This window comes from Geotrypetes seraphini, chromosome 7 (assembly GCF_902459505.1).
Source record: "Geotrypetes seraphini chromosome 7, aGeoSer1.1, whole genome shotgun sequence".
NCBI classification, from domain to species: domain Eukaryota; kingdom Metazoa; phylum Chordata; class Amphibia; order Gymnophiona; family Dermophiidae; genus Geotrypetes; species Geotrypetes seraphini.
This window is the reverse complement of record NC_047090.1, coordinates 163,606,813-163,633,375: the sequence shown is the minus strand read 5'-3', so window position 1 is coordinate 163,633,375 and position 26,563 is coordinate 163,606,813. Positions and strand designations below refer to the sequence as shown.

Here is a 26,563-nt window from a genome sequence, read left to right as displayed (position 1 = left end):
GCACAGTTACTTACCGTAACAGGTGTTATCCAGGGACAGCAGGCAGATATTCTTAACGCATGGGTGACGTCACCGACGGAGCCCCGGTACGGACCTTTTTAACTAGAAAGTTCTAGTTGGCCGCACCGCGCATGCGCGAGTGCCTTCCCGCCCGACGGAGGAGAGCGTGGTCCCCAGTTAGGATAAGCCAGCTAAGAAGCCAACCTGGGGAGGAGGGTGGGACGTAAGAATATCTGCCTGCTGTCCCTGGATAACACCTGTTACGGTAAGTAACTGTGCTTTATCCCAGGACAAGCAGGCAGCATATTCTTAACGCATGGGTGACCTCCAAGCTAACAGAGAGGGAGGAGGGATGGTTGGCCATTAGGAAAATAAATTTTGCAACACAGATTGGCCGAATTGTCCATCCCGTCTGGAGAAGGCATCCAGACAGTAGTGAGTAGTGAACGTGTGAACTGAGGACCAAGTGGCAGCCTTGCAGATTTCCTCGATGGGCGTGGAACGGAGGAAAGCCACAGAAGCAGCCATAGCTCTGACCCTGTGGGCCGTTACAGCACCTTCCAGTGAGAGACCGGCCCGAGCATAACAGAACGCAATACAGGCAGCAAGCCAGTTGGAAAGCGTCCGTTTAGAGACGGTTAGGATCGAAGGTCAGAAAGAGCTGAGGGGATGAGCGGTGAGCCCTGGTACGGTCAAGGTAGTATGCAAGGGCACGCTTACAATCCAGCGTGTGCAACGCCTGTTCCCCAGGGTGAGAATGGGGTTTTGGGAAAAAGACAGGCAACACAATGGACTGGCTGAGGTGAAAAGCCGAGACCACCTTGGGAAGGAATTTAGGATGGGTACGCAGAACCACCTTGTCATGGTGAAAAACAGTGAATGGTGGATCGGCGACCAGTGCATGCATCTCACTAACCCTCCTGGCAGAGGTGATGGCAATGAGGAAAAGCACCTTCCATGTTAGAAGTTTGAGCGAAGTTGTGGCAAGAGGCTCAAAAGGAGGTTTCATGAGGGCTGATAAAACCACATTCAGGTCCCAGACGACAGGAGGAGGCTTCAGAGGTGGTTTGACATTGAAGAGGCCTCTCATGAACCGGGAAATAAGTGGGTGAGCCGTGAGAGGTTTTCCGAGGATAGGCTCATGAAACACAGTGATGGCACTAAGGTGGACTCTGATTGAGGTAGACTTGAGGCCAGCGTCGGACAGGGAAAGCAAATAGTCCAGTATAGTTTCCACCGCCAAAGAGGTGGGATCGTGATGATGCAGAAGACACCAAGAGGAGAACCTGGTCCACTTCTGATGGTAACATTGGAGGGTGGTCGGTTTCCTAGAGGCATCCAAATGCGACGGACGGGCTGAGACAGATTCTCTGGAGAGGTTAGCCTGAGAGAAACCAAGCTGTCAGGTGGAGCGAAGACAGCTTGGGATGTAGTAGAGACTGATGCTGCTGCGTAAGTAGAGTAGGAAACACAGGAAGAGGAATGGGCTCCCTGGAGCTGAGCTGGAGCAGGAGGGAGAACCAGTGTTGGCGAGGCCACCGAGGAGCGATGAGTTTGGATAACGTCCGCAACATCAGAGGTAGAGGAGGAAAGGCATAGAGGAACCGATCCGTCCAGTCGAGCAGGAATGCGTCTGGGGTCAGACGACGAGGAGAGAAGAGTCTGGAACAGAACTGGGGCAGCTGATGGTTGTAAGGGAAATCCGATAAGAAAAAAGGAAAAAAATTTAGAAAATACGCGAGCGGGAAGGCAAAAATTAGTTTTTCAATGGCCGTTGAAAGCACATGCGTCTTCTTCGCTCCGCGGAAACGAAGAAACTGGGGACCACGCTCTCCTCCTTCGGGCGGGAAGGCACTTGTCCTGGGATAAATAAATATATAAATATCTTCTCATTCATTTCAAAGTTTGTGTTTCAAAATTCATTTTGTCATAGGTTTCAAAATAAATAAACAAATAAATAAATATATATATATCCTATATAATAAAAGGCTAACTCGCGCATGCGCATTCCTATTTGCGTGCTTCCATGATCAGTAGTTCCGTGGCCGCAGGAATGCGCATGCGCGGACCCCAGGCTGGACATCCTACTCTCCTGTTACCAGCGTTACAACGGCCGCACAAAGTTTTTCGCGGTGACTGCTCCTCAATCTCGGCAGTCGGCCGGCGAGGGAGGCGGGGAAGGCAGCCGCTGCGCCTGGAATCCACTGCTGTTGCTGTTGCCGTTGCCGCCACCGCCTCCTCCCCGGCCTGGGTGCGCAGCGTGGGGAGCGGGGCAGCAACGGATGCAGCAGTAGTGGCGGCTCAGGGGGGTGGTGATAGCGGCGACGCCGGCGGCGGTTCCCCCCGCGCAGGCAGTCTCCGGGTAGGTTCAGGGCGGCTGTATTTGGCTGTTTGTTGGACCCCTATTACTTGCGCTTAGAGGACCGGCAGGAGAGTGGCGGTTGCGGTGGTGGTTTCACAATGGCGGCGCCGGCAGTTTGTCCACTGTTGGAGGTTTCTTAAGGTCATCTTGCTGGGAGGGAGACATAAGAGAGTTACCGAGGGTTGGCCTGGGAGGGGAGAGAAGCCATCTGCCTCGGGTGATTCAGGCAGCAGTAGCGTTTACAATTTGTTGCTGTTACCGGCTTCAGGCCTTCTTCTCTGGCGGGTCCTGCCTACTTCCTGTTTTCATGAAGACAGAACCCGCCAGAGAGGAAGACCTGAAGCCGGCAACAGCAATTAATTGTGAATGCTGCTGCTGCTGCCAAGAGAAAAGGGAGCAGAGGGGGAGAGAATGGCTTGGAGGGAAGAAGACATGGCAGGGCATGGAGGGAAGGAGGAAGGTATGCCAGACCAAGGGAAAAGGAAGGGGGAAAGGAAGGAGGAGATGCCATATGGAACAGAGAGAGAACAGACAATGGATGGAAAGAGAAGAGAGGGCAGGAAGGGGCAAGACAGAGGGTGAATAGTAGATGGAATGGGTAGAGAGAGGGAGACAAACACTGAATGGAAGTGTGGGGTACAGGGGAAGCAGACGTTGGAAGGAACTGGAGAGGAGAAAGAAAAAAGATCACATGCAGGATTGAGGGAAGAGTATAGAGTTAGAAATAAAGATAGACAGACAGGGGGCCAGGGACAGACACAGACAGAAAGAATGACAAGACAGAGAGCGTCCAAGGAGAAAGAGACAAATAAAAAAACACAAAAAAACCCCAGACATACAGACATCTACTCTAGCATTCGTTAATGGAGAGAGAGTCAGGGAGGAACTGGAGGGGGGAGAGGGAAAAGGGGCTGCTTTCTAGCACCCGTTAATGTAACGGGCTTAAAGACTAGTATATATATATATATATAAAATATATATATATAGATATATAGATAGATAGATATATAGATAGATAGATAGATAGATATAGATAGATAGATAGATAGATATATATAGATACCTATGACAAAATGAATTTTGAAACACAAACTTTGAAATGAATGAGAAGATATTTATATATTTATATACGGAGTGTTTTTTTCAAACCAGTGATGATACAGGTGGCTTAGGGCACTTGTGTAGTCCCGGCTGCCTGTGTATGAGGTTTGTTTTTCTCCGTTTTGTTATATTTTTTGTCTGTTGTATCTTTTGATGTGAATGAATGAAGTCCTTCTGTTAAACTTAATCTACAGTACGTTTTTGGACAAATAAGTTTTTCATTTATTTGAAATGACATCTCTCATGTTGTTTCATGTCATCTTTAGCTTAAAATGACCCAACCCTCCCCCCTGAAATTTCATTTTTTTTCCATGTGTTGTAAAGAGCACATAATATTGAACATTTTTATTTTTTATAGCCCATCCTCCCCAGGACTCCAGAACGGGTACAAGGACATGTACACAGTAGTCTTCAGGATCAATAACGAGCTACAGGAAATTAAGATGGTTTTCGATAACATACTTGCTATGGGGAAAATAAGAACACAAGATATCTCTAACCCACAACTTATGCGTCGAGTTTACCGAGATTTTTACTGGTTTTGGTTCCTGCAACCTATATAACCTGTAACCTATACAAAGAAGCAACTTATAACCCGAAAATTACAGTATATACAGAGAACATGGCTCTCCCTGTAGCCTATCTAGACTGGGATTGGCCAGGCCAGCTAAGTCAGAAGATTCAAATACACTTCTCCCTCCGTATTGGTGGTTTCAGCATTTACGGTTTCGATTATTTACGGTTTTTAGCTTGCTGGCTCCTCCTACCAAATTACATCAGCTTGCAAAGAGAAATTGCTGATTCCCAGCACTTTCTTCACCGTGTTTTGCCTCTCCTTCAGGAACAGGCCAGGTCTCCCACCATGTTATTCGCGGTTTCACCATATGCACGATGGTTTTTAATAGAAAACAGCGAACAACATATGAAAAAGATATTCACGGTTTTTCTGTATTTGCGGTTTTGTTAATCCCCTATCACAGCGAATACGGAGGGAGAAGTGTATGCATAACTTAGGCTCCCTTTTATCAAGCCACGTTAGGATTTTAAAAAAAATCAACGTCCACTGCAGTTAACAGCTCCGACGCTCATAGGAATTCTATGAGTATCATAGCTTTTACCGCAGAGGCCGGCAATAAAAACCCCTAACGCGGCTTGTTTAAAGGGGGCCTTAATTAGGCTGAGCTTCAAATCTCATTGGCAGCAACAGTTCTCCTCGCCAGTCTCTCTGGTTGCTTCTTTCCTCTGCACCCGAATTTGGGCTCTCACAGTCAGGATGAAAATTCTTTAAAATTCAAATACCCAGCTCACAGCACAATTTTTAAATTCACAATACCAATAGCAGCTACGCTGTACAGGCAACCCCCGAGTTACAGACGCCTGACTTAAGCACAACTCGTACTTAAGAACGCGGTTGCGGCTTCATTTGATTTCACTGAGCAGTATTTCCAGGGGGCATAAGACTCCTACACTTCTCCTGCAGCAGATTCAGGAATGATGCATGGCCACATTAAGAACAATGTGTGGTTGTGCGTGCTGAACCTTAGAGGGAACTGGCCAGCTGGGAGCAGAGGTAAGCAGCAAGAATCTTAAAATCTACAAGTTCTGAGTTACATACAGCTTTAAAAACGTAACTCGTTCTTAACCTGGGGACTACCTGTACTTTCTCTGCAGACCTGCATCTATCTGGTAATTCTAATGCTGGTGCACTTCTGGCTCCCTAAAGCAGACTAACAAAAAAGTCCCCCCAGCTCACAGGCACACGTTCAATCCATTCACATCTACTTCTAGCATCAGTGTCAGGTCAAAAGCGTGCCGGGACAAAGGCGTGCCCAGACAATTGAGCGCAGCGTGGAGGTGCGCGCCACTCTAAATGACTGTTTTTAGGACTCCGACGGGGGGGCATGGGGGGGAACCCCCCCCACTTTACTTAATAGACATCGCGCCACGTTGTGGGGGCGTTGTGGGGGGTTGTAACTCCCCACATTTTACTGAAAACTTCACTTTTTCCCTGTTTTTAGGGAAAAAGTTCAGTTTACAGTAAAATGTGAAGGGTTACAACCCCCCCCAAACCCCCATAACGCCGGCGCGATGTCTATTAAGTAAAGTGGGGGGGGGTTCCCCAACAAAACCCCCCGTCGGAGCCCCTAAAAACAGTAATTTTGAGCGGCGCGCGCCTCTGCGCTGCGCTCAATTGTCTGGGCGCGCCTTTGTCTTTTGCGCCGTTGTCTATGAACCTCTAGCATCAGCCTGCACATGCTCTCATTCTGAACAAGCAGTTAATTAGGAACAAGATAGTAGCCGAACCTCTGCTTTACTCCCTAATAGCCAGCAAAGCATGCATCTACTATACCTGTCTAATTTTTTCAAGTTTTTCATCATCTTCGAGGAAGAATGTTAAGTACATGTAAGACACATCAACCTCACAGTTGCCACCGTACTTTCTGTGGTCCTCGATGGTATCCTTTCCTCCTGAGAAAGCATGCTTATTGATCTAAAACACAAGGAGATGACTACTTAACTACTGTTCTCTAATCTCAAATAGTGTAAACCCTTTGATTTTATAAAGAGATGTCAAGTCACATTCCATTTTTTTTATAATCCTCGGGGAAGCTGAGCTTTTCCCTTGCAGAATAAAAACCCACGATTCTAAAATAGGTTATGTAGTATTGTAGGAAAGTCATTTTATTATTTATTTAAAGTATTTATATCTGCACTGTCAAATCCTCTAGGTCAGGGGTGTCCAATGTCGGTCCTCGAGGGCCGCAATCCAGTCGGGTTTTCAGGATTTCCCCAATGAATATGCATTGAAAGCAGTGCATGCAAATAGATCTCATGCATATTCATTGGGGAAATCCTGAAAACCCGACTGGATTGCGGCCCTCAAGGAGGGGCTTTGAAATCCCTGCTCTAAAAAGAGGGCATGTCTGGGTTTCCCCAGATGTCTGGTAACCCTAGTCTTGAGAAGCTTGGAGACTCAGTGATCTGTACTCTTAAAGACCCTGTCCTGGAGCCCTCTGTGGCACTGCATAGATCAAAGGGAGGGGAACAAGCTGGGATTGGGGGTCGGGGTATCGCCTATGCTGTAAGATTTGCAACTTGTAATGCTTGAGTCCAGTGGCATTGTAAGGGGGGGTGGGAGAGGGCAGTTTTCCTCAGGGTGCCAGTACCCTTCCTCCTCTCTGCCCCCCTCCCCACTCCTCCCCTTGCCATGCGCCCACGCCCCTTCCCTGTACCTTTTTATGTTGTGGGGATGTCATGGGTTCGGGGGGCCTGTCAGTGGGCATCCCTCCTGCCACGGGACTTCGAGGGTTCTGGCAGGAGGGAATGGGCATCCCTCCTGCCGTGGACATTCAAAGGGGGGATAATTTCCTCTGCCACGATTAGCTTATGGCTGCTGCGGGCTGGCTTTAAGATCCTGCGGCAGCATACATAGGCAGTTGAAACGTAGGCCAGGGTTTTCCGGGCCTACATTGCAGTTGCCTATGCTGCCATGAATCGCAGCTAGGTAGCTGCTTTAGCCTGCCTAACCCTACTTCCGGCGTCGGCCACGCCTACTTTGGTATTTTGAGGCCTGAAGCGACTACCTAGCTGCGATTCCCGCTGTCTGTTATTTAGGCCTCGGTAGGTGCTTCAACACTGCCGTCGTTTGCCGTTTCTGACTGCATTTTTAATTTAACTTAGGCATCGGAAGGGCACCTACCAACACCTAAGTTTAGGCCCTGGTTATAGAATTTCCCTGAAAAGAACCAACAAAATCTCATGGGTTTACTTTTACTGACCCTCCCTCCAAAAAACCCAAAATCAGTATAACCCTGGGATTCTCATACAAAGCTGCCTTAACCACTGGATCAGGTGAGACACTGGCTAAGGGAACTAGCAATTAAGGGTACCAAAACATCTAGCTTTTGTTTTTAGCTGGTTAAAAAGGCTATGCCTCCCCCTCCCTGCAGGTTTGGAACTTCTCCCTCTCCTCTCTCCCCCATAATTCCGTACGGTTTATGTCAGCTGCCAGCAGCAGCATGACAGGCTACCCTTCAGCCAGCCCATTGTTCATCCTCTGCCACATCTCGCCCACAGGAATTTGCATCAGAGGAGGCAGAAAACAACAGAGAGGAGGCCCAGGAGCTTACTGAAGGCAGCCCGTTCTGCTGCTTCCAGCAATCGACAAACTTTACAGGACTGTGGGGAAGTAAGAAAGGGGCAGGAGCAGTATTGGACCCACAAGGAGGGGGGCGGGGGGAGAACAAAGGGGGGGGGGAGGAAGAAAGGCTGGACAGAGGACGGGGTAGGGAGAAATGCTGGCCCAAAGGAGGGAGAAAAATGCTGAACCTGCTCGGGGTGGGGGGGAAGGGGAGGGAGCGACAGAAGCAATGTGATTAGGAAAGGAAGAGGTGCTGCTGTCCCTGTCTTCATGACAGTATCAGCTTATGCACAAATGCTAAATAAGATCATTCAGGCAGCAATGAACGTGTTAAAGCAGCTGTGCACAATGGCTTTGTGGGTCAATGGTCCGCTTTGACAGCTTAACAGGGTCTCAGAGCCGTTACCTTGGTTTTGATCTGCTTCGGTGTGTCTGTGAGGAAGATTGATGAATTGGGGTCACTGGCACTCATTTTTGTCTGGGCTCCCTGCAATGCTGGAAAGAAGGTTGAATGTAACAAAGCGGGTTTGGGATAACCAATCCTAGGGGCCACATCTCTTGTCATCCTAAAATAAGGATCCTAAAACAGGTAAGACATCAAAACAGAACATGTTAGTTCATTTGTTCACAGAATCCACTTAAGGCTGTCAAACCAGTTTGGTTTTCAGGATATGGTAAAGACTTTGCAGCAGATATCTGCATACAATACTCTAACAGTATACAATTAGGGATATTCTAAAAAACCTTGATGATTGCAGTCTGCTACCCCTGAACGACAAGAACGTTATTTTGGCTGAACAGATCCTTGGCCTTGTTTTTTCTGTCCTCAAATGTGTTTTTGAGATTTTTCTTCACAGTAAGAACATAAGCATTGCCATACTGGGTCAGACCAAACGGTCATCAATCCCGGTATCCTGCTTACAACAGTTTAAGTCCCTGGCAAGATCTCAAAAGAGTTAAAACAGATTTTATGTTGCTTGTCCCAGGAATAAGCAGTGGATTTTACCAAGTACATTTTAATAATGGGTTATAGGCTTTTCTTGTAGGAATTTGTCCAAACCTTTTTTTTTTTTTAAACCCTGTCTAGCTAACTGCTTTTACCACATTCTCTGGCAATGAATTCCAGAGTTTAAATTATACATGGAGTGAAAAGGTGTTTTCCAATTTGTTTTAAATTTACTACTTAGTAGCTTCATTGCATGCTCCTTAGTCCTTGAATGTTTGGAAAGAGTAAACAAGTGATTCATGTCTACCCGTTTCACTTCTCTCCATATTATCAGCAGATGAGTCCTAACCTCTTTAAGCATTTCCTCATATGAGGGAAGTTGCCTCATCCTCCTTATCATTTCCACCACCCTTCTCTGTACTTTTTCTAATCCTGATAATCCTGAGATGCAGTTACCAAAATTGCACACAATATTCAAGATATGGTCACATCATAGAGCGATACAAAGAGATTATAACATTCTTATTTTGTGCTCCATTCCTTTCTTAATAATTCCAGCATTCTATTTGCTTTCTTAGCTGCCGCTTCACACTGAGCAGAGGGTTTCAACATATCATCATATCTAAATCCTAGAATACTGTATCTCCCATGCCGCAATCAATGGCCAAACCATTTACCTCTGATCATAAGCTGAAACCTTGATGATTGCATGTAGAAAAACACTCACTAACCTGATCAATAGCACATGGAATGAGACAATGAATGTTCTTTTTGTCCTTGAAAATGTGGGGAAATGAAGTGCTAAATGCTGGAGCTGCCTGAATTGCAGGGAAGCTGATCTTTCCTAAAAAAAGAAAAATCCATTTCAGAATGCTCATATTTCAATTCGGCATTGAATTTAGATAATACCATTATGTATCATACACTACAGACAGAAGAGTACTTAAATAGTCAGAAGATACTCTTGGCTGTTTAAATTGCCTTTGCAGGGCTGTTCAGTGGCACATAACCAGTTAGGCCTGGATTAAGAACATAGGAATAGCCTTACTGGGTCAGACCAATGGTCATCAAACCCAGTAGCCCATACACACACAGGTCACTAGTACCTGGCCAAAACCCAAAGAAAATCAACATTCCAGAACCCCAATGAGAGCAAGATTCTGGAACCCCAATGAGAGCAACATTCCAGAGCTGAGATTGTGATGTCATAATGCCTCATTCCACAGTGCCTCAGAGCCAACCTCATCAGTGATGTTACAATGGCTTCATTGTCCTATACTTGGCACAGCCACACTGGGTCAGACCAATGGTTCATCAAGCCTAGTAGCCCGTTCTCAAGGTGGCCAATCCAGGTCCCTAGTACCAGGCCAAAACCCAAGGATTAGCAACATTCCATGCTACCGATCCAGGGCAAGCAGTGGCTTCTCCCATGTCTTTCTCAATGACAGACTATGGACTTTTCTTCCAGGAAAGTGTCCAAACCCTTCTAAAACCAGCTACGCTATCTGTTCTTAGCACAACCTTAGCACTTGTCAATCACGCGACAGTGCTGAGAATCGCGCCTCCGGCCATGGTAGGCGCTGGAAATGCAGGCCAAGGTTTTCAAGGCCTACATCTCCGGCACCTACCTTTGATGTGAATTGTGCCTACACAGGCGCTTTATGGCACCTAATGTCACTTATTATTTCTTTTATTAATTCAATTTTCTATATCATTCTCCCCAGGGAGCTCAGAACGATTTACGTGAATTTATTCAGGTACTCAAGCATAATTCCCTGTCTGTCCCAATGTGCTAATCTATCTAATGTACCTGGGGCAATAAGGGGATTAAATGACTTGCCCAGGGTCACAAGGAGCAGCGTGGGATTTGAACCCACATCCTTAGGGTGCTGAGGCTGTAGCTTTAACCATTGTGTCATACTCTCCCAATGAACTGAGCATTAATGACTTCCAAAGGGTATTTCAACAAATGTGTATTTGATTCAACACATATTCCCATGGCATATTACACCTTCCCAGTTCTATCTTTTTGGGTAATAGGGTGGATGAGAGGTGGCTCTCTTTCTGATAGCAACAGGTGGAGTCCAGAGTTTTGGAAGCAGGCAAAGGATCATTTTGTATTATTCATTATTAGGGCTTTCTTTTTAAACAAATTGTCCCCTCTTTTACTAAGCCGCGTCAGAGGTTTCTTCCAAGGCCCGGGACACTAAATGCTCTGGCGCTCATAGAATTCCTATGAGCTTCGGCGCATTTAGTGCCCTGAGCCGTGATACAAACCTCTACCGTGGCTTAGTAAAAGAGAGGGAACATTTAGATTCTGGTTTGCATAAGTACAACTTTAGATACCATCATTATATAAGATCTCTCAACTCCTGAGACAGGCACCATGCTGCTGAAACTTGTTGGACCGACTTCTTCGAACGCTGTGTTGAATAAAATATATATTTGCCAAAATATTGTTTGAAACTCATTGATATTGATCCTTAATCTGAATTTGTTTCAGCAAAATGTGGAAGCCAACTTTCCCACTTACCAATACAATCGCTGTCCGTAAAGCCAAATATTCCTTTCACCTGGTTAAAAGTGACATGCTTCTGAACTTGGACTATGTTCTTATAGAAATCAGGAGATCTTCTACAAGTAGAAAACATGGTTTAGAGGGAAAAAGTCAAAATGAAAAATAAAGATTATCCTCATTACATTTCACAGCCTCCCAGGGCTTTCTATTAGCAAATGGCTTAGCCTGCAAAGGTGAACATAACTCATCAGAGCACATTTTTAATGTAGTTAATCATAAGGTCTGTGAACCCAAAGGGAAAACAAAATACACTTTTCTCTCCATATTTGCGGTTTCGATTATTCACGATTTTTTGGTCGCTGACTCCGCCCCCTAAAAAACGTCATCACTAGTTTTTTTCCTTTAATTGTACAGTATCGATAAAAAAGTTTTATCACTTACCATTACTGTACTGTAAATTTTCTTCCCAGCATGCCTGAAATCGCTGCTTGCTGCCTGCCCTGAAATCGCACCTTTCCTTGCGATTGGACCTAGTTAAGTGTTGGCGATATCCTCGGCTTACTTTCTAGAGTGGGACTGGTCCGCAAGCAAACCTTGGATGATAATCAGCCTCGTAGGCGGGGCCGATCTCGTTTAACCAATCAAAAACGAGGTAGTGAATCTTTAGGAACGAATAAAAGTTCTGGGACTGACACGATTGGGATTCTTTTATTCTCACAAAGACAGTTTAAAAAAAAAAAAAAAAAAAAGTCTGGGCATGGCAAACAGGGAGGGAAGGCTTGAGCTAAGGCCAAGACTCGCTCATCCCGAGCAGGGCTGCAGTTTCCCGTAGGGCGCATGCACAGGTTGCTGAAAAAGGGCAACTATGCTGAGCGTGTGGGTGCCAGCGCCCCGGTCTACCTGGCAGCGGTGCTGGAGTATCTGACCGCTGAGTTCTTAGAGCTGGCCGGCAATGCCGTGCGCGATAACAAGAAGACTCGTATCATCCTCAGGCACTTGCAGCTGGCCATCCGCAATGATGAAGAACTGAATAACTGTTGGGAAGTTATTTGTGGTTTCATTAGTAAAAACGGTGGCAGACTCCTAAAACCGCGAACAACATATTGAAAAGTTATTCGCGGTTTTTTCATATTCGCGCCTACAGCCGGAACGTATCCACCGCGAATACAGAGGGAGAAGTATACACATGTCAATCCCAACCTGGAGGCCAATGTACTGAAAGAAGCAAAACTTGCTGTGTGTGTAAAATGTAAATAGTGTGGGTTATTTTGTAAGGAAAGTGAATCAAAGTAAGAGGAAAAGGGGGAGGGTGGAGTTGGGGAGTAATTTTATAAGATATGTTATAATATGTTATATAACATGTGTATATTCTATTTTAGTTGAAAATGTGATGAAGGGTGGGTGGATGGGTGGGGGTTATTACACTATTAGATTTTATGTGTTAGATATTATAGTGCTATATTGGAATTACTTGTATGATGTATTTTTGTGCACTTGTTGTTTTGATTTGAAAATAAATAAAGATTAAAAAAAAAAAAAAAAGTAAGAGGAAAAGAAGTCAGCTTTGGTTTTCAAACGTAATAGCTGAGAAGATAAGAAAAAAAAAAAAAAAGAGAGAGACTAGCTTTCATAAAGTACAAAAGATGGCAGAAAGAAGAAGCCAGGCAAAATTATCTGGAAAACTTAAGAGAGGCTGGTTGAGTAGTCGGGAAAGCAATGATGCAAATGGAAGAAAAAATAGCTGACAGTAAAATGGGGAGACAAGTTATATATATATATTTTTAGATATAGTAGTGATGGGAAGAAGCGCAAAAGTGGCCTTGTGAGACTCAAAGGTGAAAGGGAGAAATATGTAGAAGCTGCTAAAGATAAGGCCAACTTGCTTAACAAATATTTTTCCTTTGTGTTCACAGCTGAAGTGCCAGGGGCACAAATAGGGATGGAGGTATGTGAGGAGCAACGAAAAGCAATACCGACTTGTAAAAAGATTTCTAATTACTGCAAAATAAATTCAAAGATGCTTTTTCAAAACCAGTGAAGGTGTACCTGCACATGGAACTTCTGAGCTAGTATAAACTTCTTGGATTTCTACAGAAGCAGTTCTAAATATTTCTTTCAGAATTTAGAGGCTGCAGACCACCTCCCCTACACTTAGGCCGCTCTCTGCTCAGCTTCTTTCCACCAGATCCCCGGGGGGACCCTTTAACCGCACAGGACCAGAGCAGAACCGCATAAAACCTCATCTTTCTTTTTGGCTACAGGTGCCACCTCTCCCTCTCCTCCACTAAACCGGAGCCGGCTGCACTCTGCCTTCTCTCCTCATCCAGCGCTGAGGAAATCTCCCCTCCTTCTCCAGTAGGGGTGTCAAAGTCCCTCCTCGAGGGCCGCAATCCAGTTGGGTTTTCAAGATTTCCCCAATGAATATGCATGAGATCTATTAGCATACAATGAAAGCATGCAAATAGATCTCATGCATATTCATTGGGGAAATCCTGAAAACCCGACTGGATTACGGCCCTCGAGGAGGGACTTTGACACCCCTGGTCTACAGCATCCTTCATCACACTAAAATGTGAACTGCAGATTACTCAGAGGCAAGCACTACTGGCTCCAGCAAACAAAGCCATCCGAGTCTCACTGCCTTTGCGGTTGCATCAGATGCATGTCTGCAGCAGCACATGCAACCCTCACATTTCCATGTGCTTTCATGCTCTGCATCTGTGCACCCTCTTGGCAGCCCCTTTCAACTTAATAGGTTTCCAATTCCAAACTGAAAGCTAGGTTGACATGAAGGCGGGAGGGGAGGGGATGGGGCGATGGTGGCAGCCTGGCTGTATACTCACTGCTGCCCTCCTCCCCTCCCCCAACAGAGCAGCGCCACCAATGGTGAGTCTTGGCACAGTTGGGTGAAGTAATAGGTTGTGGGTGCACCCAAAACCATGGTGCTCTGGGCAGCTGCCTCATTCATCTCATGTGTCTGCCAGTCCTCATTAGAAGTCAATAACATAGGCGGATGATGTTTGGTCCAGTGACAAAAGTATCACCTCCTTGAAGCTGATGAAGCCCATGCAAATGTTGATATTGCAGTAGTCTTGGGGTTCTACAGGCCTGGATAATTAAGTCTTTGTTCCCTTGCATTTACTGAGCCTTTGGTACACTGTACATACAGGCATGGAAAATGATTTAGGGCCAGATTCTCTAAGTTCGGACACCATGGTAAAAAAATACCATGGTGGGAGTGATTTTTATTTTACTAGCGATTCTCAGCACAATAGAATACAATTAAATGCATGCTATGTGTGCAGAAAATCACTGGTAAAGGGTGGGGGGTGAGACGAGCTGTACTCAGAAGAAAAATTGCTAGCACAGCTCTTCCTCCTCCTGCCAGAAAAAAAAAGCAGCCCCTGCTCTCCCTGTCTGAACTGGCAAGCTAGGACAGCAGGGCCTGCTTTTTTTTAATGGGCGCAGCTGTTGTGTGTGCATAGCACACACACACACAAACTGCGCCTATATTTAAAAAAAAAAAAAATAAATAAAAAAAAGACACCCCCCCTACCCCGACAGCCTGGTGGTCTAGTGGGACATCCCCTCCCAAACCCCTCCCCGGTACCCACTGGCAGCAAGCTCCCCCGGACAGCCCTCCATTATACTGAGTCTGGTGGTCTAGCGGGCCGTCCCCCCCCCTGACCCCCCCATGTGCCCTTTTTAGAAGACCAGCAGGATAAATGCTCGCCTCTTCAAAATAGTGAGCTTCCCCTTCCCGATGCATTTAAAATTGGCAGGAGGGATACCCAATCCCTTCCTCCCACAACTCCCATTTTAACTGCCAAACACAGAGTTAATGCAGGACAACTTACCACCTCCTAAATAGGAAACAATAAGGGAGGAGCATATCAAGCAGTGTTAGGGCCTTAACGTGTGCTAAAGCGATCAATGTGCATTAGATGCTAAGAAGCCCATCTTATACTTATGGGCTTCTTAGCATTTAGTATGCGTTAAGACCCTAATGCCTACATGAAGGCCCCCTATGCTTCCATTTTAACCAGCAGCAGGTTAAACATTCAGGTTAACACATGACTGTAATAAGAAACATTGATAACGCCCCCAGTAGGTGCAACATTAAATTTGCAGCTAACATACAGGAGAACCCCATATTAAGCTTCTGTAACTGCATATTTTACCATGGTTTAGTAAAAGGGCTCAGCTGAATAAGGCTGACTAAATACTTTTATGTACTTACCCCATGTAGTCTAAATCAGAAAAGATGTATGTTTTATCGATATCAAAGCCACAGGCTATGATGTCTTTGGCATTTTCTACAGCATACTGGTACGCTTGCATGGGGGTCAGATCTTTCCAGAGATATTTCTCATCATCGGTCAATTGGACAATCAAAGGAACATCAAAGACCTCTTGCAACCACCTAGACAACAAAACAACATTGCAATGGGTGTAATTCTCCCCAAATAAATTCCCAGCCAATTTTAACCACAGGAGTTTAAAAAAGGTTTGGATAATTTCCTAAAAGAGAAGTCCATAGGCCATTATTGAGATGGCTTGGGGGAAATTCACTGCTTATTCCTGGGATACGCAGCATAAACTTTGTTTTACTACTTGGGATCTAGCTAGGTACTTGGGACCTTCAGTCTGACCCAGTATGACAATTCTTATGTCCTCATCAATTCAAGCTTTTTCAGTAAATCTAAAGATATGACTCCGTATTCCAAATTACTTATCTGGGAAATAGTATCTGGATAATGCCACAGAAAGTCATTGCAGCCCCCCCACCCATTCTGGTGCTACTCAGTTAGCGTTGAGCGGTCTGTGGATGGAGCAGAGAATTATCCAGAGAATGGTGATGGCTACCCGGACAACTTAGGACAGAAAAACTGATTTCATATAGCCAGAATTCTATATATGGTGCTGAAAATTTATTTGCGCCAAGTGGTATTATATCAAAAGTGCTCAGAATTGGGTACAGTTTATAGAATCGCACTTAGGGCTCCTTTTACTAAGGTGCGCTAACGTTTTTAGTGCACGCTAGCCGAAAAATTACCACCTGCTTAAAAGGAGACGGTAGCGGCTACAGGGCTGTGGAGTTGGAGTCAAGGAATCAGAGGAAATTTCGGGTACCTGGAGTCGGAGTCGGAGTCAGAAGTACAAAAAACTGAGGAGTCGGAACATTTATCTACCGACTCCATTTTTGAACTTGGCATACCAATCACGAGCGATTCTTTCAGCTATAGCACCCACTATATACACAGCACAAATGTTGTGAGCAGCTTCTGCGGCCTTAGAACCTTGATTAAAAGCAAAAAGAAGGTGGTGTCGAAAATGCTCATTTCTCTCAACTTGACATTCCATTTTAACGATCTGAAAATTAACCAGTGCTGTGGAGTCGGAGTCGAGGAGTCGGAGGAAATTTCGGGTACCTGGAGTCGGAGTCTGAAGTACAAAAAACTGAGGAGTCGGAGTCGGAACATTTATCTACCGACTCCACAGCCCTGAGCGGCTAGCACGCGGGGCAATTTAGCGCGTTAAGGCCCTAATGCACCTTTGTAAAAGGAGCCCTTAGTGCCGCAATCCGCTTTGAATTTTGGGTGTGATGATTTATACCAGCTGAAACCTGGTGTAATTTTAGCATGGATCTCCCTTATTCTGTAATACTTCACAGAAATTGGAGGGATGCTCCTGGTTCGCCCATGTCCTTGCTCCCTTTTCAGATCCGCAGGTTAAACTTGCACGTGGATCCTGGCATCTAAAACTGTGCGTGTAACAACCGTTTATTAGTGCCCAATTATCAGTACTAATTGTCTCATTTGACAATTAATTTGCATGCACAATTTAAAGCGCCATATATAGAATCCAGGGGTTATCTGGATGTTGCCATTATCCAAATAAAAGATGTTGGTCTGTAGCATACTTGGCTATTCAGTGTCGCTAGCTGGGAATATATTTAAAGGCCGACTGTGGAACTTCAATATTAACTAATGATTTCTAATAAATCTATGCAGACATTATTGACAGCAGGAATCTTTGGTAGGCTCCTCAGCTAGCCTCTTAAAAATCTCACTGCATTTGACAGGCTGGTATCTTAATGTATCCTGTATGAATTTAATCTCGTTGATTCATTAGATGTATTTTAATTTCGATGTATTTATTTGTATTGTATGTATTTTGCTTGACTGTGGTGAACCACCTAGAACTGTTGGTATGGCGGTATATACAAATAAATTATTACATTATATTATATTAGTGATTTCTATTCCGCCATTCCCTTATGGTTCAAGGCGGATTACATAAAAACTTCATGAAATTGCTGAATACATAAGGCGGACTGCATGAGAATTATCAAGGTGGTTCAAGGCGGATTGTATGAGAATTGTCACGATATTGTTAAAGAACTTATGCTAAAGTACAATTATGTAAGGGTTAAGTGAATCATTTTTGAATTGCTAAATTAATCTGGTTGTTTTATATAGGTTTTATGTATCTTTTGAAGAGTAGGGTTTTTGTTTCTTTTTTGAAGGTTTTGTAGTCTGTGGTCGAGGACAGCAAATTGGTGAGTTGTCTGTCCAATTTTGCTGCTCTGGTGGCCAGTAGGTTGTCCTATAGTTTTCTCCGTTTAACATTTTTGGTTGGTGTGTGTGTGAATAGTGTGTGCGTTCTCCTGTGTCTGGTTGAGGTGGATTGATTTAGTCGGTTGTTCCAGTAGGTTGGGCTGTCTCCATTTATAGCTTTAAATAATAGGCAATGGAATTTGAATTGTACTCTTGCTTGTATTGGGAGCCAGTGGTATGCTTCTGTGATGTGGTCGTAGGGCTGTTAATATTAAATTATTATTATTAATGTGTTTGTGGTGGGTTTAGATATGTTTAATCCTCGGACTGACTCAAGACACTTTATAATGAAAGTTTCGTATTTTCTGGGGCAGTAGGTCCCTATTTCATTCTATCACTCCAATCTGTGGTAAAGTTGTCTACCTGCTACTCACTAACACAGGGTGGGTAGCCCTGGTCCAGCTGTAAACAGATTTGGTTCTCCAGATAAGTACAATGAAGAGGTATGACTAGTAGGAAAAAGGAGGTATGGATGCCCCTGTATAAGACTTTGGTGAGACCTCATTTAGAATATTGTGTACAATTCTGGAGGCCACACCTTCAAAAAGATATAAAAAGGATGGAGTCGGTCCAGAGGAAGGCTACTAAAATGGTATGTGGGAGAGGGGAGATGATAATAATAATAATAACTTTATTCTTGTATACCGCCTAACCATACATAAACGAGGTTGAAAACAAAGATCATGTTACAAACTTATCAAACAAATATGTTTTCAAGACCTTTCTGAAGACATACTATGAATGCATTTGTAGAATCAAAGGACTTAACCAAGAGTTCATTTTTCCTAACTGGAAAGCAAAAGTCTTGTTTAAAAATCTCTTGTAGCGACAAGCCTTTACAGATGGCTATATGAACATATAGTTGTTACGGGTATTTTTAGATGATTTGTATAATTTAAATTGGGAGGATAGGTATTCCGGAGCCAGACCAAAAAGAGCTTTGAAGCAAATGCAGCCAAATTCGAATGGCAACCATATGAGAGACGTTTAATTACCTACGTAATGTAAATGCGCATGAGTCGAGTCTCTTTCATTTGAAAGGAAACGCTGCAATAAGAGGGCATAAGATGAAGTTAAGAGGTGATGGAGACAGAGACTGTGTCTGAATTCAAAAGGGCCTGGGATAGGCACATGGGATCTCTCGGAGAAAGAGATAATGGTTACTGCGGATGGGCAGACTAGATGGGCCATTTGGCCTTTATCTGCCACCATGTTTCTAAATATGTTGGAAAGAAGACGGGAAAGGGCAGCCTGTTGGTATAAAATAATATCTGAATTCCTGAATAAAAAGCCAAAAACTACTCTTAGGGACATTTGAAGCACTGAGATAAAGCAGCATATTTCTGCATCTCAATGGCCACGAATTTGGACTTGGAGGATGAGATGCACAGCATCAGCATCTATGAGACAAACATGTTTTTTTTGTTACACAGAAGTTTCTGGACCCCTGTTCATTTACAAAAAATTAGATAGTTCTAAATCTAATAGATGCTGGCACTGTCATCTTGATGTAGGGACACTTGATCATCTGCTGTTCTATTGTCCTTTGATATTAATTTTTGGAAGTCAATATGGGGACAGATTAATACCATACTGGAGGCATCAATTCCATTGACGTATGAGGTAGTTATATGCGGAACGTTATTGCATATTAAGCACCCCTTGGACCACTATAAATGCCGGCTTTTCCTTATTATGACTGGGATAACCTTGCAAATGATTACTCGCAATTGGAAGAATTGGGATCACCTTAGTTTTCCTTTTTAGTGGGCAAGCTTATGTTTAACTTATAAATATGAGAAAATGAATACTGACATGCTGGGGTATAAACCGCCTAGAACTCTCTGGGTATGGCGGGATATAAGAACCTAATAATAATAATAATAATAATAATAATAATAATAAGAAATTCAAATTACTTTGGGGGTCCATTGATGTCTTTTGTAGATTTGCTATAGTTGTCCTTTATCTTTATTTTCCATTGTTTTTACCCACACATCCGGGGGGTGGGTGGGAGCGGGAGGGGGTATATCTTTTGTTTTGGTATTATTCCTGATGGTAATGAAGGATGGGGGAGGGAATTTTTAACTTTTGTATAGATACTGATTGATTATTAGTGCTTGGTTTATTATCATTATTTGTCTATAAATTGTATTGCACTTTTTGTTGGCATTAAAAACTAAATAAAGTTAAAAAAAAAAAAAAAAGGCGGGAAAGGGGAATAAAAACATACCTCTTCACCTAAACCCCTTACCTTAACCGATGAATTACAAAGTAATGTATCAGAACCAGTATGTCACATAAGGAAAACTTGCATTGTAAAATCTAACCTGTAAACTGTCTGTGTGTCAAATTAAGATAAAACTTGTACTAAAAACCTTGCACCGTAAGGATAACTAAGGCAAATTGTAACTGGTAAATTGTATACAGTGGTACCTCGGTTTACGAGTGCATCGGTTTGCGAGTGTTTTGCAAGACGAGCAAAACATTCGCAAAATTGGTGCCTTGCAAACCGAGCTTGCCTCGATGTACGAGTGCCTCCCCCCGTGATCCGGCACCCCTCACCCACCCGAACACTTCGCTTACCCTCCATCTGGCCCCCGGCACCGGCACCAACGCACAGGACATGCCGGTGCCCGAAGATCTACAGTCCTTTTTGCTGGGCCTTGAGCATCTGTGCATTCTCAAGGCCTTCGCGTTCCCGCTCTCTCCAAGATTCTTGGAACCCCCGCGAATTTCAGGGGAGTACTGTACCTCAATGACATAAATGCATAGGAGGCAAGTCTATTTCAACTGAAAGGAGGCTGAAGGTGAAAGGGGACAGACTTTGGAGTAATCTGAGACAATGCTTCTTCATGGAAAGGGTGGTGAATTCGTGAATGGCTTCCCAATGGAGGTGGGAGATAGGAAGGCTGTACGTGAATTCAAACAAGCTTGGGACAAGTACATAGGATGTCTAGGAGAGGATGCCTTCATTTTTCTCTGTCTATCTCTGTTTAATATTTGATCGATCTAATTATACCTATTTGGTCTAAGCCAGACCTGTTTGTAACAACTGGGGACTGTGGCTGCCTAACTACAAACTAAAACAAAAATCAAACATGCCAACACTTAAGCCATCCTGAGTCGTTCAGATAGGTAAATACATCCATCCATACTTCAGAGAAAGCAGAAGAGCTCCATAGTGGGCACAAGCACAACAGTGCAACCGCAAGGTAACACTCACTTTGTAAAGATAAAGGGAATGAGATGACCCATGTGCATTGATCCAGAGGAAGGTCCTCTTCCTGTATAAAGATAAAATGGCTTCTTCTGTTCATAGGCATCTAGGACTTGATGCATATCTCTAAAGAGAAGACACAAAAAAATACAAGACACAAAATCACAGTCGGTCTTAAGAGGAAAGAGATATGTTTCCAGTTACAGCTACAACCCATAGCTTCCTGTAGCAGCTCAAGGACAGATTCTGCAGCAAGACTTCAGAGGCCTTTTACTAAAGTGCATTAAGCAGTTAATTTGTCAATTAAGGCAAAAGCGCAGTTAACTGTTGCTGCAGTGGTATGACTGCGTACACTAATTAGGGTATTAATTACATGCTGTGTTAGAAGGCAGGAAATGGGTTGGATAGGGAGGCAATAAATGCATCCGTGATAACTGCGAATAATCATAAATGGGCCATAAAGAACTTTTCTGCAGTGTAATTGAAGGGGATATGCTGGACATGCCCCCAACAGTTACTGCACCATGTTTGCACCTTCTGCACCTTTATTTTTTTATGTTAAAAAGCACAGTAAGAAGAAACATTTAGGGCTTCTTAGAGAGAACTGTGTGGTAGAGAATGACATGGGGACAAATTTTTACCTGTCCCCCGCGGGAACTCATTTTCCCGTCCTGGCGAGTTCTTTTCCAGTCCCTGCCCCATTCCTGCAAACTCCATCCTTGTCTGCACAAGCCTCAAACACTTTAAAACCATAAGTAGCAACATTCTAGAGCTCAGATTGTGATGTCATAATGCCTCATTCCACCAATGCCTGAGCTCCGTCCTCATCTGCACAAGCCTCAAACACTTTAAAATTCTAAGTAGCAACATTCTAGAGCTCAGATTGTGATGTCATAATGCCTCATTCCACCAATGCCTAAGCTCCGTCCTCATCTGCACAAGCCTCAAACACTTTAAAACCATAAGTAGCAACATTCTAGAGCTCAGATTGTGATGTCATAATGCCTCATTCCACCAATGCCTAAACTCCGTCCTCATCTGCACAAGCCTCAAACACTTTAAAATTCTAAGTACCAACATTCTAGAGCTCAGATTGTGATGTCATAATGCCTCATTCCACCAATGCCTAAGCTCCGTCCTCATCTGCACAAGCCTCAAACACTTTAAAACCATAAGTAGCAACATTCTAGAGCTCAGATTGTGATGTCATAATGCCTCATTCCACCAATGCCTAAACTCCGTCCTCATCTGCACAAGCCTCAAACACTTTAAAATTCTAAGTACCAACATTCTAGAGCTCAGATTGTGATGTCATAATGCCTCATTCCACCAATGCCTAAGCTCCGTCCTCATCTGCACAAGCCTCAAACACTTTAAAACCATAAGTAGCAACATTCTAGAGCTCAGATTGTGATGTCATAATGCCTCATTCCACCAATGCCTAAACTCCGTCCTCATCTGCACAAGCCTCAAACACTTTAAAATTCTAAGTACCAACATTCTAGAGCTCAGATTGTGATGTCATAATGCCTCATTCCACCAATGCCTGAGCTCCATCCTCATCTGCACAAGCCTCAACGCTTTAAAATTATAAGTGTTCAAGGCTTGTGCGGTTAAGGCAGAGCTTACAGGAAGGGGGCAGGGACGGGGACAGCGACATAACTCACAAGGACGAGACGGGGAAATTGAGCTCCTGCGGGGACAGGGAAAAATTTGTCCCTGGGTCATTCTCTACTGTGTGGCACATTAGCATAAATGTTCATATTAAATAATACAAATTAGCATTTTACTTCCCTCAGTCCCTTTTACAAAACCATAGTGTGGCTTTTAGCGCCGGTCATGGCGGGAACAGCTCCGACCCGCATAGGAATTCACCCCATAAATCACCTGATGTACAACTGTCAAGATTTTGTACTCAGTCCTTAAATGAACTGGTAACCAATGCAGACTTTTAAGTGCTGGTGTAATATGATCATTCCAAGTTGCACCTGTAATCATTCGGGCTGCAGTGCTTCATCGCTAGGCGTCTTAATTGCAGCCACCCAGTGACAACTAAGTTTGAGATCAGCGCCTAACTTTAAAAAAAAAAAAATTGGCTTAATCAGTATGGTAATTGACTACACTGAGTGTTAGCCAATCAAAACAAAGCGTTAATTATTCAATCAGAGTTTGGTGCCAATCTCTTGGGACATCTAGCGAACCTTAAGTGACTGTGCCCGCCCATGCCCATCTTAATAAGCAGGTGTGGCTATGGGGAGAACAATCAAACAGGAAAGTGAAAGATGTATATCAACTATTCTTCAAACAAGATACTACACCAAGTTGATAATAATAGATAATCCTAAGTGGAGGGAAAGATCTCAGATACACCACTGAGGGAACATATGTATATTCTTATCAAATATAATTTGATATAGCTCGTTTCCTGATGAAGCCCTTTATAGGGTGAAACGGGACCCGTTGAGCGAGCTGAGAGGGGGTTGTGCAACGAGCGGGCTGTGCAATATAAGTTGATACGCTATCAAGCACACAGCACTTTGTATATGCTTTTCAGTACAGCACTGAAATCTGCTTCTTCAATTGCAGATAAGTGTTCTTTTCTGTATGTTTGATAAACATCAGTAGAATCAATATTGTGCAATACTAACATAAGAACATAAGAAAAGCCTTCACCGGATCAGACCGAGGTCCATCCAGTCCGGTGATCCGCACACGCGGCGGCCCCTTTAGGTCCTGCCTCAATATGATTTGCAAGAAGGTGTGCATCCAACTTGCGCTTGAATCCCAGAACAGTAATCTCTGTCACAACATCCTCCGGGAGAGCATTCCAAATTCCCACCACGCGCTGTGTGAAAAAGTACTTCCTGATATCCGTCCTGAACCTGCTGCCACTCAGTTTCAGTCTATGACCTCTTATCCGTGTCACATCCGAAAAAGTTAGTAACGCTGCTTCTTGGTCTATTTTATCAAATCCTTTTATTATTTTAAAAGTCTCTATTAAATCCCCTCTCAATCTTCTCTGCTCGAGGGTAAATAGTCCCAATTTCCTAAGGCATTCACTTTGCACTTTATCTTTTGTGCAATATCTTTTTCAGTACTGGCATTTTGCACTTTTCATTGGAGCACTCGAGCACTTTAACCTGTCTCTTCAGCTGCAGATAAGTAAAAAATTTTTTCTGCATGTTTGATTATTTATTCAATGACACCATGAGTGTCATTTCAAATATTAAACAAGCTGCCATTTATTAAAAAACACTAAAGATTTAAAAAAGTATATAAAAACAAAGAAAAAATTTTCATTAATGGTTAGCAAATTTATAAATAGTGGAGGTTTTTGATCAATGAATGAAACCTAACACCACATGATTACAGGGAGAATATACATATGTTCCCTCAGTGGTGTATCTGAGATCTTTTCCTCCACTTAGGATTATCTATTATTATCAACTTGGTGTAGTATCTTGTATGGGGGAGAACAGGCATGGTTGAATTAGGCATCGTCAGGCAGCTACAAACTAGGCCTCTGAAAAGCTGGCCTAATGGAGCGGTGCCTATGTATAGGATGCCCAGCGATGCCTAAATCCACCTAGGAGCAATTCCATAGATGGCCCCGTTTGATTGACAATTGCGCCAACTGTAGGCGCTGCTTGGCACTATTTATAGAATTCGGCCCCTGGTGTCTTTGACAACTACTCTTTTTTCACTACCATCAAAGTATTTACCACAAAGACTGCAAAGAAAGATAATAAAATGCAATTTAACAACAGAAACGTGGGTCTCTCTAACTTTATTGGAAGAATTTACAGGTCTCAGGGGCCGAATCCTTATGTAATTTTAATTTAAAGAAATGATTTGCAGACGATGTTTTTGCAGAACATTTACTAATGGTAAGCAAGTGTAGTTAGAAAACTTATTTGTTTGATAAGTTTGTATCATGTTAATTTTCTTGATTCTGTTTAACATGTACAGTACTTCTTGACTGTTAACCGCCCGGAACTTACGGTTGGGCGGTATACAAGATTAAGGTTTATTATTATTATTATTAATGCTATTATGTGTCGTTTGCCACAGAGGACCTTTTCTGTGACTTATTCCTGGCATTTTCCTTCACTTTTGGTGAAACTCAGCAAACATTATGGACTCGCAAATGGACTTTACCTGTGTGAGAAAAAGATTCCCCTGCGAAGAAAATGATGAGCTTTTTGTCCTGTAACTCGCTCGATCCTCTCTATCAAATCTTGATCGATCTTACTGCTACCAAAACGAACTAAAAAGAAAAAAACAAACACAATCAAGAGTAAAGGAGAGCATTATTCTTCAGTGTCAAAGGGACATCAATGACTTCATGCCGGTAGAAAATGAAAGGAATCTTGGTTGTAAATGGTTTGTAAGGGATAGGAAGATATGAAATGCAATATCTGCAACCTCCTGCCAGCTGGTTTACATGTTCACTCTTCAATCACGTGCAAATACCATGAAACAATAAAAAGTTATCTTCTTTAAGAAAGTATCAATAAGTGATAGAAGGTATAGCAAACAGTTTCTGTAACAACTGTACACAAATTACTGTACCTCTAGGACAGAGGTAAGCAATTCCGGTCCTCGAGAGCCGGAGCCAGGTCAGGTTTTCAGGATATCCACAATGAATATGTATGAGATGGATTTGCAAGTGTGTTTCTCCCCCCCTCTCCTAATTGTGTTTAGGAGCCTTTAGGCCCTAAATTACCCTGTATGTAATTGCCGTCAGTACAGTAAAATTTTTTTTATAAAGATATGTCTTAATCGTTAATTTTGTTTTAATGTTATATTAAACTTTGTACAACGCTTTGTAGTATCGATAAAGCGTTTAATAAAAAATCTGAATAAACAATAAACAAACAATAAACAATAAACTGCCTCCTTGAGATGCCAATCTATCTCATGCATATTTATTGTGGATATCCTGAAAACCTGACCTGGCTCCGGCTCTCGAGGACCTGAATTGCCTACCCCTGCTCTAGAAAACAGCATCAGACAGCTACACTAAGGAAGGGCCAGAGGTTAAGAAGGTCAAGCGAAATCACACAGCTGAGGGTACCAATTATTTTCTTGTGAAAACTCCACAAGTTGTTTGACAGATGTGGCAGGACTTATTTAATATGGAACGTGAAGAACTACAAACTGAACAATGTCCATTTTGCACAGCAATCACATGGGTGCATTTTGTTCCCATTCAGAAATAAAAATGTACCTATCAGCTTATCATAGTCCACGCCTTTTGCGCTGCCAGTCGTCACTGTCCAAGGGTCAACAAAGTCTTCATCTCCATCAATATCTGTGGCTGTACCATTGATGCTCATTGATACAACATCTTCTGGAGGGGAGCCCGGCTTAAAATCCTGGCCCGTTGTTTTCTTATAGTCTACTTTTAGCTGAAGCAGTAGCTTTACCGCAGATTCAATTTCTTCCTAAAACATACAATGGAAGCAAACTGTAATGCCTACACTATTTATATATAATTGCTACTATAATGTGTTAACACAGAACACTTTTCTAAAAGTCTCTAACTAATTTATCACCTCCGAGCAAGACATCCCAATCTTCTTGGAGCCTGATACAACCATCCTAAGCCCTTTGGATTGTAACCACTGTGCCAGGTAATAATAATAATAATTT

General features: G+C 43.4%; 1 protein-coding gene across 3 annotated transcripts in view; it reads right to left on the bottom strand.

The window, feature by feature from the left end:
* Positions 1–26,563, bottom strand: part of WARS1 (tryptophanyl-tRNA synthetase 1) — a 40,863-nt gene that overhangs the window by 1,180 nt on the left and 13,120 nt on the right. For all 3 annotated transcript variants that reach the window (XM_033951539.1, XM_033951540.1, XM_033951541.1), the window contains 8 exons: positions 26,139–26,355; positions 25,067–25,175; positions 20,915–21,034; positions 15,309–15,491; positions 11,084–11,184; positions 9,282–9,394; positions 8,011–8,184; positions 5,814–5,954 (listed from right to left, as the gene is read on the bottom strand). In XM_033951539.1, coding sequence (XP_033807430.1) covers positions 5,814–5,954; positions 8,011–8,184; positions 9,282–9,394; positions 11,084–11,184; positions 15,309–15,491; positions 20,915–21,034; positions 25,067–25,175; positions 26,139–26,355 — 1,158 coding nt within the window. The remainder of the gene's footprint in view (positions 1–5,813; positions 5,955–8,010; positions 8,185–9,281; positions 9,395–11,083; positions 11,185–15,308; positions 15,492–20,914; positions 21,035–25,066; positions 25,176–26,138; positions 26,356–26,563) is intronic.